The sequence below is a fragment of the Carex rostrata genome, chromosome 29 (genome assembly GCF_964058835.1).
Source record: "Carex rostrata chromosome 29, lpCarRost1.2, whole genome shotgun sequence".
NCBI classification, from domain to species: Eukaryota; Viridiplantae; Streptophyta; class Magnoliopsida; order Poales; family Cyperaceae; genus Carex; species Carex rostrata.
The window spans coordinates 1,480,260-1,496,683 of record NC_135946.1 but is presented as its reverse complement, the minus strand read 5'-3'; the positions used below and the strand labels follow the sequence as shown (position 1 = coordinate 1,496,683).

The 16,424-nt window shown below is 34.6% G+C and overlaps 1 protein-coding gene and 2 long non-coding RNA genes across 4 annotated transcripts; 1 reads left to right on the top strand and 2 right to left on the bottom strand.

Annotated features, from left to right (window-relative positions):
• Window positions 1–289: 289 nt before the first annotated feature.
• Window positions 290–1,168, bottom strand: LOC144546035 (uncharacterized). Of its 2 annotated transcripts, none has more exons than XR_013508667.1 (3): window positions 1,095–1,168; window positions 877–922; window positions 290–572 (listed from the first exon to the last, which is right to left on the bottom strand). It is a non-coding gene; the product is annotated as an uncharacterized LOC144546035 (long non-coding RNA). The 2 variants fall into 2 exon arrangements; XR_013508666.1 differs by having other exon boundaries at window positions 1,026–1,149.
• A 3,394-nt stretch (window positions 1,169–4,562) lies between these two features.
• On the top strand, window positions 4,563–5,913 carry LOC144546486 (uncharacterized). Its single transcript, XR_013508794.1, has 3 exons — window positions 4,563–4,892; window positions 4,989–5,192; window positions 5,897–5,913. It is a non-coding gene; the product is annotated as an uncharacterized LOC144546486 (long non-coding RNA).
• A 2,483-nt stretch (window positions 5,914–8,396) lies between these two features.
• LOC144546538 (anthocyanidin-3-O-glucoside rhamnosyltransferase-like) lies at window positions 8,397–12,650 on the bottom strand. Its single transcript, XM_078295085.1, has 2 exons — window positions 12,177–12,650; window positions 8,397–9,687 (listed from the first exon to the last, which is right to left on the bottom strand). Exons 1-2 carry the CDS (start codon window positions 12,604–12,606, stop codon window positions 8,693–8,695), a joined length of 1,425 nt encoding a protein of 474 aa, XP_078151211.1. The 5' UTR covers window positions 12,607–12,650; the 3' UTR covers window positions 8,397–8,692.
• Window positions 12,651–16,424: the final 3,774 nt, after the last annotated feature.

Below are 16,424 nucleotides of genomic sequence, written 5' to 3'. Positions count from 1 at the left end.
TATCATTTGTGGGTCCCACGTATTATTTGCAAAGATATCCCATGTGGGTCCCACTTGATTATTAGCAAGGGTAACGAACGTAGGCCCCACCTAACTATTTGCAAGGGTAATGAATGTGGTCCTACCTGACTATTGGCAAGAATATCTTTGATACTTTTTGCATGCTCCAATCCTATTATCCTCTCACGTTGTACCAATAGGGTACCAACCCGATACCAACCCAATAACAGAGCAGATTTACAAGAACAGATGGAAATCCATTGAACCAGATTACAAGAACAGATTGAAATATAGAGATAACATGTAATAAGCATTAATCAACAAAGTGTATTATCATACATTTTACTAAAATACCAAAAAACAATACAACAACAGTACAAAAAATATAACCACGGCCCATTAACAAAAATTTACAATAATTTACAGTCAACAAATTAGTTGCATAATTCTAAAATTTGTAATTAGCATCAATCATCATATGCAACATTGACTTGGTCTTGTTACAAGTTTTCTCTAGGCAGAATGATAAACAATTACCGAGAAGAAAAACAAATAGATCCTTTGAAGCGATCCTGTAATTTGCACAAGGAAAAAAAAAGTACATTAAAAAATTATCATATATTTAACCATAAGAAACTAAAATATGTTTACAACTTACAAGTCCTATAAGGTTTTCAAGGCAGACTATAACTAAACTTTTCCTGTTTTCAAGGCAAGACTATAACTAAAATATTATTCAAATTATCAAGTCATTTCATGTTTTCTAAAAAACAGTACATAAATAAATTACCCAATATCAAGGTAATTTGCTAATGGAAGCCAACTGAAACAAATTGTAATTTAAGAGAGTATGAGCATGTGTGTATAAATACATACCAGTCAATAGTGACGCCTGCTCTTCGGTTAATTTTGCACTGAAACCCTTAAATAATACAGTGAAAACACAATCAAATATAGTAAAACATAAATAATACGGTTTTTACTGTAACATCCACTTTCTAAATAAGATATATATGAATATTAACCTTAGAGAGCTTATGTATAGTCTAGACTCATCAGCCAGGGAAAATACAAAACAGGTTTATAAGGTGCACCTGCTGCTGGATGTGAGCTGTTCTTTAAATTTCTTGAAGTTCTGATTTCTCATGCGTTTTTATGAAAATTTACCAGGGATCCTTGGCCACCCTTCCCTTATTTTCTATTTTCGACAAAGTCACTGTATGTTTCAATAAGCAATTTGAAAAAAAAAATAGCAAGTTGCTCTTTTTTACTACTTTAAATTTCTTTAGAATATGCATCAATCAAGGATAAGCCAACTTCCCATTTACCAGTAATCATAAAACCAACAACCCTAACATAGTTTTGAAAAAAAAAAATAGCAAGGAACACCAATAAACCAGCAACTCTAACGAGCAAATTAGACAGATTTCACAACACAACCCAAAGTACCACTAGATTAAAAGCCACTCATGATCTGCAAATAAACTTCCTAACTAAGACTAGAACATAAATGCAAAAAGAAATCAGATCTTATGTTAAAGAAGGGCAGTGCAAAATTGAAGCAACACAATGCACAAATATAGTAGTGAAATTTTATTTCTTGTAAACTTCATTTGTACTATGAAATCTTATACACAGTACTTACATTACTTACTTTTTCAGAAAACTAAGAACAAATTATGGCAATTTGGTTTACCTTAAAATCAGAATATACAGACCTTGCAGCTCAAGCAATACAAAATTTGTGCTCTAAATTTTATCTTTAAAAAGGATTAATAACTTACCAAACTCCAACAACTAACCGACCCTTACTGGTGACTGTTCTCGCACACACCTGAGCACACGCTACATGTCCGCACCAGACCAGCGATTGCCCCACCTGAGCCGCCTCCAGCCTCGCACGAGTGTTTATAAGTTAGCTTTCACATAATATACTTGTCCTTGTTCAGCCAAAACACTAAATTTACAGAACTTGTCCTTCAATTACCAAAAAGTGAAAATTTTAGGGTTACCAAAATTAAACCAAAAAAATGTAAAACTAGTAATTTCCAAATTAATTACCGCCTTACTACATGATTTGGACAAAATCAGTTGGCTCGCAACAAACTCGACTGGATGTTCGATCTAACCTTACTCGATGGGGCAGATTTCTACCTGATATCAGTTGACATATAACTGACGAGTGCTTGAAGAATCTTCGGGTCTCTTCATCATGTGTTTGCATTAGTCCACCCTAAAACACAAAATATTGAAAAAAATATATATCAACTCCTAAATGTTAGTGTTTTAGTAAAATTAATTATGTTTATCCTTTTTTTTGGTAAACCAGTACTATACTGACCAGCTTGACCTTGTCATACACTGACCAACCTACTATGTATATCAAGTGGTGTGCCTCCAGTATGGCATGGCATGAGAAATTTATGTATTTTAAATTGACTTCAGCCCACTGCTTATAAACTAAACTTCAGCCACTGCTTAAATTTTCCAATAAGTTTATGTATTTTCCAATAGAACAAGAAATTTAAGTTCTTTTCTCCTCGGCCACTGGTTTCTTTAAATTGACTTGCATAAATTGGTGCCTTAAATGGACTTTAATTGAAACAATTATGGCAAAACTTAAGACCAAAACTAATAAACTAAACAGTGCTGGAAAAATGGTGCTAAATCTCCAGAATAATGGAAAAATACAAACCTCAATTCCAATTATGTCAAAATCGGTGCCCAAAATAGATCTCAGTTCTAGAATAAGGTTGAATTTACCTCTAGAGCAAACTAAATTAAAGATAAATATGGTCGAACTGACCTCCGAGAAAGAGCGCGACGTTGCACACACGAAAAGCATTTGCGGCGTCGTGAGAGGCGTTGCGCCCCGCCATGGCCGTCTCCACCAGCTTCTCTGGGCTTCTCACCACCTTTCTTCATAAATCGTGTAATCGGACCTACGGAGAATTGTAGCCCCGCCTTGCTGCTCCTGGATGCGGTTTCGATTTGGGTGTCGGCTCAAAGAGAGAGAGAGAGAGAGAGAGAGAGAGAGAGGGAGACAGGCCGCCCAAATGAAATGTTTGGAGAAATGAAAACAAACCCTAAGTGCAGAGAGGCTTTGTATCCTGTTTACTAGGAAACTTACATACAAATTCATATAGTCTGAGGTAACGTTATATTTATGTTTAGATCGGAGTCGTATGATTATCGTTATGCACGAATATTAAAAGATTATGTGCATCATCTACAACCGAATCTAAATAGATATATTATGTTACCTTAGAGAACAGGGACTCTCTACTCACACCCTCTAAAATGAAGTCATCAAGACCATCCATTACCTATCGAACAGTTCTAAACTTAATATTTACTAATTGAGTAATATATGTACAGCAAAAAATTTGCATAAAATTTCAAAAAAAAAAAAATTATTTACATCTTATATCATCGAATGATACTTATCATTATCATTTTTTTATATGCTCGTCATTATATGCCCATTCAAATTTATAAAAATATTTTTCGAACCGTTCGTTTTCACACGAGAACTCAACGGTTGATTTGTAACGAAATCAATCCAAATCTATTTTAAAATAATCAAGGGAAAACATTGAACGTATGGAACATAAATATTTTGTAGTTTGATTATGACGGGGCTTCGATCCAACATGAAGTGCTTATGGCCATACGATGCATCAATTTTCAATCAACTAGATGGATGGGTAAATAAAAATAATTTTTCGTCGAACTTTGGTGCAAGACAATAAATGCGGTGCTATTTAATTTCAACGGTTCCGATCGGCCAACAGACAATATATTTTCGCGCGCCTTCACTAACTCACAAAACAAGAGTTTATGTCTCATGTAACATAAACTCTTGTCTTGTGAGTTAGTGAAGGCGCGCGAAAATATATTGTCTGTTGGCCGATCGGAACCGTTGAAATTAAATAGCACCGCATTTATTGTCTTGCACCAAAGTTCGACGAAAAATTATTTTTATTTACCCATCCATCTAGTTGATTGAAAATTGATGCATCGTATGGCCATAAGCACTTCATGTTGGATCGAAGCCCCATCATAATCAAACTACAAAATATTTATGTTCCATACGTTCAATGTTTTCCCTTGATCATTTTAAAATAGATTTGGATTGATTTCATTGCAAATCAACCGTCGAAATGGCAAGAGAAAATGAACGGTCCACAAATATTTACTAAATTTGAAGGGACAAATAATGATGAAATTATTTAGAAATTTACATTTTAAGTATGATTTGACCATAGTAGATGTAAAAATAAATTAATTTTATTTTTTGAATTATTTTCATGTTATTTGTTGTACATCTATTTAATTAGTAAATATCAAGTTCTGTGCCGTCGGATAAAAAATGACTGGTTCTGATGTCTTAGTTTGGACGATTTTGTTAACAGAGCAGTTTTGATTTTAAGCAGCACATGGCCTATATAATTTAAAGAATGTTCAATGTATATAACAAATTTTTTGTAGCTAAAACTGCTCTGTTAAAATCTATACTTAACCATTTTTTTGGTTACCCCATCGCATCCAGAGAAATTCCTCTCTAGAAAATTCATCTCCTTAGCTGGATTTTTCTCTTCTCAGCCCCCTTTTCGTTTCCCTCTAAAACCATTTGGTTTCCCTCTAATTCGCCAAACATTTCGTTTCCCTCTAAAACAATTTGTTCCCCCCTAATTCGCCCAACATTTTGTTTCCCTCTAAAACGGTAAAACCATTTTGTTTCCCTCTAATACCTCTCTCTCTTTCCTCGACTCTTCTCCTCTTTCCCTCCGCCACTTCAGATTCTAATCGGTCGCCACGATCGAAGAAAGCACCGTTCCCAAGGTTGAAATGGGCAGATCAAACTCACAATCGAGTCTGACAGTGCCAAGGTTTATTTTTTCAGTTTTTTTAGTTGTATACCACTGTATGATTATGTGCACACAAGGTGTTCGATGAATTGACATAAGTGCACAATAAATTTTCAGGCAAGAAAGGCTATAAGCACTAGTGAGAGGCCATTTGGTAAAGAAGCAAGCCACGGCGACTCTGCGGGGCATGCATGCCCTGGTCACACCAGGCCCGGGTCCAGCGAATGCACATGGTCGATGAGGCACAAACACAGAGTTATCAGCACCCAGCTCAAAGCTGGAGATCGTCTCCCCAGCATCCACGGCACCAGCCATATTTATGTAAGTCAAAATTAAGGCTATGCTTAATTGTTATACCAAGAAAATAATTCAAGTATCAATACTTCCATAGGAAGGTGTGCTATTTTAATTTGTAACTAAAAGATTGTCCGATTTTGGACTTACCATTGCTAAATAAATATGGCAGTGATTATAGTCACCTGATTTGTTCAATTTTTAAAAAAATCAGTATAGTAAAATCACAGGGCTTTAGTTATGAAACCAATACACCATTACATTGATTATATTTTGATACATGATAAACATCACCCGTTCAACAGATTATATGATCTGGGTGCTTTTATAATGAGAAAGGACACAATCTTTTGTAATTGGCTCTGTCCAATTTATACAACTTATTGTAGGTCGCATGATATATTGAATTTCAATATACAGGGATTTACTTGAAATTGACCTGTTATCAGGGAAGTTACAAAATTGTATAATTTTTGGTAGATATGTACTAACAAAGAGTATGCTATTATAATCGATTTAATTTGTAAAGTGACATGTAGATTTTCCTAATTGTCATACCATGTTGGTTTGCAATAGATTGACATCCAGAATAGCTTATACCCTTTTGTTTGTGGTGAGATGTAAGCCATATAGCATCGGAGTGAAATAAGTTGGATCAATCTGCCAACTTTGTATGTTATTCTGAAATAAATTGTAGAGGTTGTGAACAAAATAAACATACACATTATCAGGTCACGTAGAGGTTGTGAATTCCGAAATCCTTCCCCTCATTCTCTTGATATACTAATTTGTAGTACTTTAGCTGCCTCCATCTCATTTCCTTACTAGCGTTGAAGGTTAAAGGTAATATGCAAGTATCTTAGTTTTGTCGCCCGTAAGTCCGTAAGTTTGTTTATTTTATTTTGTGCGCAAAAGCTGTTTGATGTAATGCCCACATGATCAAATAAAAATTACTAAATAAATTAAGGCTTTCAGACTGTGCCCACCTTCTTAGGTCAAGACCATTGGGCAGAATGAATTTGGTACCAACTATTGGATTCGGAGGTGCCAGTTCTGAATTGAGCCTGGGTTACACATGGTGCTGGTACCAAACGAGGAGGAATCGATTCTCATAGGGGAGGATGAGACGGCAGCATGGCTCCACTACCCAATTGACACGGCTGATACTAGAGTCGTTCTGAATAGTCAAACAGTGGCAGGAACCGGTAATTTACCGCTGCCTTTGTTGCCGGGTAAGGCTGTGGAGTCGGGTTGTTAGGTCCTGCAACCTGTCTTACCAGAGAAAGATGCAAATTCAGACTGTCACCCGGGTCCCTTAGAGACGGGTGAACTGTAAAAGCAAGGTAAAGATCGGTTTTGAATGACAAATATGTTTGCTGGTACTCTTTCAAATTTGTTTGGTTCATTCTGATACAACTTCATACCATATTGGTGTATTAAGGTCTCAGATTAGTTGTTTAATTTCTTTCAAATTTTGGAGTTAACCCTGGATGGCCAGATATTAATATCATTTTTGCCATGATAACTTAGATAGGGCTTTAAAAAAAGAAACATCAACAGGACCTTTTTCCCATATCAAATGTTAATTTCTTTCTGTTTTCTTTACAAATGTGCTTTTGAGCATATAGTCCCTTAGCTAAAATACCTGAATTCGAGTATAGTTTTATTTCTGACTTTGAATTTATGCTAATTTTTTCATTTAGATTATATCTCATGTGTAAAAAAAATATGCAGGAGGACATATGAGATATTTCAGTAACTTGACAACACAAGTGCAGACAATATTTGTGATTTGTGGTATATAAGAAGGATTGTAATATTTAACTACTATTTACATAGTTACAACTGTATCACTTATTTCAGATCAAATTGTGCTATTTAAATGGGACTATGAAAATCATGTTCAATTCAAAATTTATGATATATTAAATTGTCAGAATTAGAGAAAAAGTTGTTGCTGCTTAATTACATTTCATTGCGATTAAATAGTATTAATTAAAAATAATAAGAAATATTTTCTAATTATTAAACAACAATTAAGGCATTAGATTGGAAATTTTTATTGAAAAAAGATAATCGTTAGACACCAATTGTCTCTTATATTATTATTTTTTATAGTGGAAATGCATATTAAAAAAAAAGTATTATTTTCTTTCTCTTATAAGAAGTTAATCAGTGTATGTGTCTGATATATTTTAATGAATTTTAAAAAAAAATATCATTAAACTTTGTTAGTTTTGATATAAATATGTATTATCATTTTTTATTCCAAAAAATATATTAAAATTCTTGTTGTAGTCGCTTATAATTATATTAACCGTTTGAAGGGAGAGATCATATATTCACCAATAAATTTACATGAACCTTTCGTATAAAATTATTGTAGCCACTTATAAATTTGTATTATAATTTTCTTTCTCTAAAAAAAATAACTAAAGTTTTTGTTGCTGTGGTTTATATTTATATTCACCATTCAACTATTAAAGTCTCTCTATTTAGAAATTAAATGATAAAATATAATAAACAACATCCTAAAAGTCCTTTTGAATAATAATAATATAAAAAACCACACTAAAAACAATTGCAACGGTGTCGCTTGCAAATAGTAATGGACTTCACAATAAAATAATATAAACATAATTCTTAAAATTATTTGCAACGGTGGCCCTTGCAACTAGTGTGTGGGGCCGTCTAGGACTCATGTTTTGGGTGGGTCTTATTATTTGCAAGGGGGAATAAGAGATATTAGCAAGGGCCAATAGGAGTCATTAGCAAGCGTGATTATTTGCAAGGGCTTGCCGTTGCAACTATATTAATTTAATCAGAAAAATCAAAAACTCAATTTCTATTGCAAGGGCCCTTCCTACGCTTGCTAATACCACTTAGTATCGTTGCTATTATTGGGAATTCTAGTAGTGACAGCTGTCACGCGTTTTTAACAGTTTTCACGCGTTTTTATGTTGACAGGAATTGTTGAATTAGTTTACAGGATTTAGTATTGATGTTTACATAATTCGTTGAAAATATCCGGAGATTTTTGGGGGACTGGAGTTGGGGGACTGTTAGCTGCTTCCTTCGTTTAATGAGAAACTTTAAAATTCTTGCATTCATGATTTCCATTCAACTGACAATATAACATCTAATTGTTTAATGGATAAGGATAGAGTATGACGAAGACTAATTTTAAGTTAGTATGGGTATAAAAATGTCTCCACCCGACCCATGTTGTACCCTTTGACACCCTAAGTCAAAAGAAAATAAAACAGTTCCCATCTGATATCCCTAATGATTGATTTTATTAAAAACAATGACAGTTTCCGTCACCGTCAGAGAGAAAACAAGATACAAGATCAATAAATTGCTCACAATAGATTTTCTTCTTAATTTATAGCAAAATTACTTCAAAAAGCTGCAAATAATATTCAACCAAATATCCATATAGGCTTGATTATCAATTATATATTTATATAGAACCTTTGCCTTTTGAATTCATCCTTATTTCTATTCTCCAAGGTAATTCAATTCATCTATAGATCTCTCAAGCTCTTAACAAACTCCACCATGAATTTCTCTTGCACCTCCTTATTCATCAGAAACTCCTTCCATTTCTTCTGATTTTCTCTCGTCTTTTTACCTCGACTTTCCTCTTTGGCCATCACTGTTCGAATAGCTTCGCTGATTGCCTCCCTACGGAATGATCCATCGGCTTCATTCCTTTCAACCTCCACACCTACTCCCAACTCCTTTTCAAACATCAAGGAAATTAAGAACTGGTCCATCGTCTGCGGCAGCATCACAAGCTGACAGTCAGCAATGAGCCCCTCCATCACAGCACTGAACCCGGCATGGCACAGAAAACACCCGACACTCTTATGCTGCAGTATATGTTGTTGTTGCACCCAGCCACAATGCACAATCCCTCTTCCTTTCACTCTCTCTTTGAAGCCCTTTGGAAGTTTCCTATTGAGGATCTCTTCCATGTCCCCTTCTCCGCTCGGGAATTTGAGTACTACCAAAAATGGAAATCCAGTACTTTCAAGTCCAAGAAGTAACTCCTCGACAGCTTCGTCGGTCAAAATTGCTTCACTTCCAAACGAACAGTATACAACAGATTTTTCTGGGAATTCGGAAAGCCATTCAACCCACCAATTCTCGAGCTCTCCTGGAGGTATTTCTGGTACGATTGGTCCAGCCAATAGCAACTTTCCTTGTTGAGACTTGTAAAACTCTATATATTTCCCTTCCATCTCCATACATGTCTTGAAAATAGTTCCATCACAATCCTCTGTAGTCTTTAAGAACCGGTTAAAAGCAGAAGGTTGATCGTAGAATCTCTTAAAGACATAGAGGAAGTTTGCGGCCTTGTAAGCAGGAACAGATTGGAGAGGTGATGAAGCTGGGAAGCCAGCTGGTGCCTTCATCAAGTCTTGTATTGTTGGGTTTGGTCCATGGAGCTGACGAGAGGCAGCACTGACGTAGGTTATTGCAGCAGGAAACACAGAAAAGAAGAGCGTTTTGATACCTATATCATGAAGAACAAAAATTCAAAAATTTCCTGACGTCAATGCAAAATAGTAGACTGGCAATTGCCAACCTACCATCAAAAAAAAAAAAAAAAAAAATTCCTGACGTATTTATGAGCAACTAGTTAGAGCCAAGAGGATGTTTTTCTCAATGTTAAATGAAAAAAAAACCCAGAGATTATTATAAACGAATGAACTAGTCAATAGAATAAACTTATGGTCCATTGTAAACCGGGAGTAACGAAAATTTTCATGGAGAGAGGTACGTAGGACCACTTGTAACATTATAGCTGCCTCCACCTTTTCCTCCTGCTCTCCATTTCAGTTTTCCTTGGACCTATCCATTTGAAAAGTTTTTTGTATTTGTTTTTGAATTAGCTTTTCATGTTTTCGACCTTTTTTTTGTTTCCTTTTCTTCCTTTATTTTTTTAATATATTTAGTTTTTTTTAATCAAAAGTATTTTAGTTACCAATTTTTGCTTATGATTTTAGTACAAAACATGCTTTTCAATGGCATTCACCCGATTTCGATTTCACAGTTTAGTGACCTTTCCGAAATATGTTTTGAAATTTGAAAATAAAAATAAGAGCGTGAACCACCAATTGCCTATTTTATATATATAGAAAGAGAGAGATTATGACTAGTCCTGCAACCAACCATGGACACATCTTAAAAAAAGAAAAAAAAGAAGAAGAGAGAGATGGCCGGTGACAGCCTCTGTCAGGATTTAAAAAAAAAATAGAGAGGGAGATGGACTATGGTATATTAAATATACCTTTGTCACTTTAATCAAACAGGTAATTAAAATATAGTGTACACATTTGTAGTGTATTAATGGTCGGGCGGGTACGGGTACTCCGGGTATACCCGGACACAGGTACGGGTACGTCTCGGGTACGGGTATGACGGGTACTAGGGTATACGGGTACGGGTATGTCGGGTATGTCGGGTATTTTTTTCAAAAACCATACCCTACCCGTCCTATACCCGTACCCGTGTACCCTTGACGGATAGGGCGGTCCGGGTACGGGTATTTTTTTTTTTTTGTGCTGTTTTTTTCTGGTTTTTTTATTTTCGTTTTTTTTTCCGTTTTTTTTTCAGTTATTTTTTTTTTCTGTTTTTGTTATGTTTTTTTTTTACTTTAAAACAATAAAATATAAATATAAATATAAATAAAAAAAACAGAAATTAAAAACAGAAATTAAAAACAGAAATTAAAAAACAGAAATTAAAAAACAGAAATTAAAACAGAATTTTAAAAACAGAAATTAAAAACAGAATTTTAAAAACAGAAATAAAAACAGAATTTTAAAAACAGAAATTAAAACACAGAAATTAAAAAATAGAAATAAAAAAACAGAAATAAAAACAGAAATTAAAAAACAGAAATTAAAAAACAGAAATAAAAACAGAATTTTAAAAACAGAAATTAAAAAACAGAATTTTAAAAACAGAAATTAAATTGAATTTGGGGGAAAATTTGAATTTGGGGTTTGAATTATTGGGTCGGGTATAAGGGTACGGGTACGGGTAAGGGTAGACGGGTACCCGGGTAGGGTAAAGTCGAGTACGGGTAAGGTCGGGTACGGGTATGGTCGGGTATTTGTCCAAAAAAACCGGTCCGGTCCGTTTTTTGCCCGTACCCGCGTACCCGAGTACCCGACCCATACTCGGACTCGGGCACGGGTACTCCGGGCGGCGGGTACGGGCGGGTAGGGTAGGGTATACCCTTAACGGGCATAATTAATACTCTACACATTTGTCACACGATAAAAGATCAACTCAAATATTTTAAAGATTTTTTTTGCATTTCTTAGAACTAACATAGGTTTTAACACAAAGATTCCTATATATTACATTGAGAGAAACATAAATTTCCCTGACTTTTTAAAATAAAAGAGCTTGTTTACTTAAGAAGACTTCTTATCCTCTGTAGAGTTTTTTGCATGCAGCTTTTGTGAAATTACAGCAATTCACCAATTTTTTTCGGTACAAATCCAGAATCACTTACAGATACTAAATATCAAAAGTTGTTATTATCGCTTGAGCTCACCAAAGAAAGCCTTTGCTAAAAATCAGAAAGAAAAATAGATGCTATTCCATCTTCTCAATTTCACATAAAGGGGAAAAAGATTGACTGATCGGTACAAATCCAGCAGGTCACTGGTACAATAAACGGACAGGAAACTATACTGAACCTGAGATACTAATTTTTTTGTGCATTGTGTGTTATATTTGCAAAAAAGGTAATTGATCTTTTCATTTTAAACTTGTAGATGGTTGGTATCATAGTCCGAATTATCGGTATCGGGATCGGGATTGGTGTATCGAATCGGTATCAGCTCAGGATCGGGGTTTTTTTTTTCTTTATGATTTGCTACATGAGGATCGGCTCAGGATCAGATCGGGGTAGGCCAATACTGATCCGTATCGGCCGATTATTCCTACTATGGTTGGTATAGAGAAATAAAATAAGATTAACCATACCGAGGGGTTTAGCGAGGGACGGCAACCACATCTGAACGAAGTCGGTTATGACAATGTCTGGCCTTGTATTCATCAGGATATCTTCAACTTGAGGCTTTGTCTTGTCAATGGCGATCTTTAACAGCTCAGCACCATCAGCTGTTACCTCAGCAGTGCTCTCAGCGCCCGGAGGGAGGCCAGGAACATGGGGGAGGTCTAATGGCAGTATAGAGATGAGCGGGGTGGACGGAAGGAGTGTTGTGACACGTGACACATTTCCTTTGGTTATGAGAAAGGTCACTTGTATACTATTGCCGGCAACTGCGATGATCTTGCGAGCCAACTGAATGAACGGGTTGATGTGACCATATGCGAGCCATGGAAACATCATAATATGCATGGTGGTTTCATGGGTGGTTGGGGCTGCACCAGGTAAGGTTATATTTTCCATTTTTTTTTTTTTAAGAAGTTTTCTGCAAGATGGATCTATTTTCTGTTCTGATATTTATGAGCAAGGAAAGAGAAAAGCAGTGGCCCGGAGGCCTACTTTCATCACTGTTTAACTCTTATCAAGTTTTATTTGAATAAATAAGAAAAATGTTTTTATTTGGTGCCATTATCCCAAGTTATTCCACGCATCTATTTTTTTTAATGGGAAAATTAGTTATTTGCCACTCCAAAACCTTTAAATTATCAAAATACCACTTTAAATTTTGAAATTGTCAAAATACCACTCTAAACTTCATTAATTCCTAATTTGTCATTTATACTCAATTCTTATACTATTTTTATTAAAAATTAACTGAAAAATACTATTTCGAAATACGTATTTCAGAATTGCACAACCCGGTATAGAAATATGTATTTCAAAACATTATTTTTCAATTAATTTTTAATAAAAATAATATAAGAATTGAGTATAAATGACAAAATTACAAATTAGAGTGGTATTTTTACAATTTCAAATTAGAAATTAGAGTGGTATTTTTACAATTGGAGTGGCATATTTACAATTTCAAAGTTTAGAGTGGTATTTTGACAATTTGAAGGTTTTGGAGTGCCATTTTGACAATTTTTTCCTTTTTTAATCTACACATGAGTGTATTTTCTCCATATTAACGTATAATTATAATATTTTAATGCTATATTTATATATCATGAAAAATAAAAAATAATAACAATACTAATAATAATAATAAGAATAATAATAAGGTTACAGAGTATTTAGGTTTAGATCTATATCGTCCGATCGATCGAAATCTACATGAATATTATAGGGACCCTAAGAATTTCACCTCTGGTTGGATTGATCCGGATTTTGATCGGACGGTACGTGCATATATAAAAGTTAATATTATGTTACCTCAGAGGATAGAATTGGGGTGATTTTGAAGGGTTTCCGACGGGAAGGTAACATAATATTTAGGTTTAGATCGATCTGGACCGTTCGATCGTCGTATTCTGCATGAATATTTGAACACCTCATGGATTCCATATGTAAGCATAAATATTCTGTTACCTGGGACGATATGGATTTCAGGTGGATTTCCAAACGGGTTCTCCCGGTTTTCAACAAATCGAATGGTTTTGATGAATTTTTGAGTTTGGATCCGGACCGCCAGATTTACTCTGGCACGATATTAAACAGACCCTGCATTTTATCTCATGTTGGATTAGTTCGAATTCTGATCGGACGGTCCAAATTCAAACTCAAAATTTCATTTACTATAGAGATTCGGATCCGAATCCATAAAACAGACGGTTTGGAAGTTTTATCTGATGGATTTATTTTTTATGCACAGAACCGTATTGCATATATATAAATCCTAAATTGTCATGATCCTCTAGTGAACCCTAATCTGAAATTTAAAGTTACCTTGATCGGTAGCCATGGTCTTCCAGGGATGCACAATCACCGTTGATCACCGGAAGCCTTTAGATTTCCAAGCAATCCCTCTCAAGTCCGATGGAGAGAGCGAGAGAGGCGGCAGCGGCAACGCTCTGTTCTGCACAAGGAGAGATACCCGAATTGCAAGTTCTTTACCGAAAGTTCCCTTCTCAATCACTCTAGATCAATCTTTATTTTTGTTCTTCTGTAGAGAGAGACTAGAGAGAGAGAGATAGAGCCGTATGTATTCTGAATAAATAATCAATAGGTGCTTACAGACCCATATATCATTAGGCAAAAGAATAGGCGCCTATTCAATTTCAATTAATCATGAATGGTCTGCATCCTCTCTGATTATCATATAAAAGAGGCGCCCTTTGTTTAATTAATTAATTAAATAAATAATTAATCAATTTTATTTTTCTTATTGGATCTGTAGCCTATTTTTATTGGATCCTTAGCGGGTCTGAATTCAGAACTTGCCTTATTGGGTATTTTCTTATTTACGGAACATTGCCATATTTGATTGTGTTCCCCAGGGACCAATAGCATAATTGTATTATTACCAAACTTTATATAATTTAGACCATCACTAAATCATAAAGTTATTAATACGCATTCTACACATTAAAGGCCCCACTTCTCATGACACATATTGAACCCGATAAATAATACTTAATTTGATCACTTCATAACGGGTCTAATTTTGACAGTCTATTATTCAATATATATTTATTTTACATATAAGCCCACATTAATTGAAATTAATTCCAACATTATCCGGCAAGAGAACTAGAGGAAATGAATTTGATGAAAATTTGTGCTATATCCGTGCAGCTGAACTGTTTTTACAAACCTTCCCCCTTATATATACCTTAATAATTCATGAATAATTCTCATATAATTCGCGTATAATTCATTTTTTTTAATGTTTCTGAACCGAACATCAAATAAAATGCATATATATATATATATATAGGCTGTGGCTAATTTGCTGCCGGCGGTGCTGCCACTGTTTTTTCTATTTTTTGATGTTCAAACGACAAATATAAACCGTTAGATGTTTAATCTATATTATAATCTACTTGGAGACCAAATTTTACATTTTTTGGAATTTTTTTACTATATATTAAGCTGGTTTGAAAACCGCTGATTTCAATGCTGCAGAAATTTACTGAAATCAGCGGTTTTCAAACTAGCTTAATATATAGTAAAAAAATTCAAAAAAATGTAAAATTTGGTCTCCAAGTAGATTATAATATAGATTAAACATCTAACGGTTTGGATTTGTTGTTTGGAGATCACACGGCTAAATATAGCCCCGGAAGCACCTCTGCCGAAATGCTGCCAGCAGCAATTTAGACAGACCCTATATATATATATATAGAGAGAGAGAGAGAGAGAGATAGAGAGAGAGATAGGCTAATATCAAAACGTTTGCACCACGCCTCCTGTGCAACCAAGTCATTGTCCGATTTTTAAAGTCCAAATGATAAATCTAAATCGTTAGATGTGTTCTCCATATTAAAATGTGCTTGGAGACCAAATTTTACATTTTTTGGAATTTTTTTACTATTTATTAAGTCACTTTGAAAATCGCTGATCCAACGGTGGCTTCTGATTTTACTGTTCCAAACAGCCACCGTTGGATCAGCGATTTTCAAAGTGGCTTAATAAATAGTAAAAAAATTCCAAAAAATGTAAAATTTGGTCTCCAAGCACATTTAATATGGAGAACACATCTAACGGTTTAGATTTATCATTTGGACTTTAAAAATCAGAAAATGAATCGGTTGAACAGGAGGCGTGGAAACGTTTTGATATTAGCCATGCTCTCTCTCTCTCTCTCTCTCTCTCTCTCTCTATATATATATATATATATATAGGAACCTGCTACGATGCTACGCGTAGCATAGAGGGCCTCCGTGCAACGGCTCAATATTCGACTTTTCAAAATCTTAACTGTCGATCCGAACTGTTCATCTTGTTTTTCATATTAATATGTGTTTGGAGACCAAATTTTACATTTTTTGGAATTTTGTTATTATTTTTTTAGATTTATTGAAAATCGCTGTTTTTTTATGGTCCAGATTTGCTGAAAACAACGATTTTCAATAAATCTAAAAAAATAGTAAAAAAATTCCAAAAAATGTAAAATTTGGTCTCCAAACACATATTAATATGGAGAATAAGATGAATGGTTCGGATCGATCGTTAGAATTTTGAAAAGTCAAATATTGAGCCATTGCATGGAGAGCCTCTATGCTACGCGTAGCATGCTAGCATATTCCTATATATATATATATATATATATATATATATATATATATAGAGGAGGGATCCAATTACACCATTTTATGGTGACACATCTTGACACCATA

What these genes read in the sequence shown, in the direction of transcription:
- LOC144546538 (XM_078295085.1), bottom strand. Translation starts at nt 12,606, where the DNA reads ATGGAAAATATAACCTTACCTGGTGCAGCCCCAACCACCCATGAAACC. An exon ending in GTCCCTCGCTAAACCCCTCG is followed by an intron (nt 9,688 to 12,176) that starts GTATGGTTAATC and finishes TTCATGATATAG; the next exon opens with GTATCAAAACGCTCTTCTTT.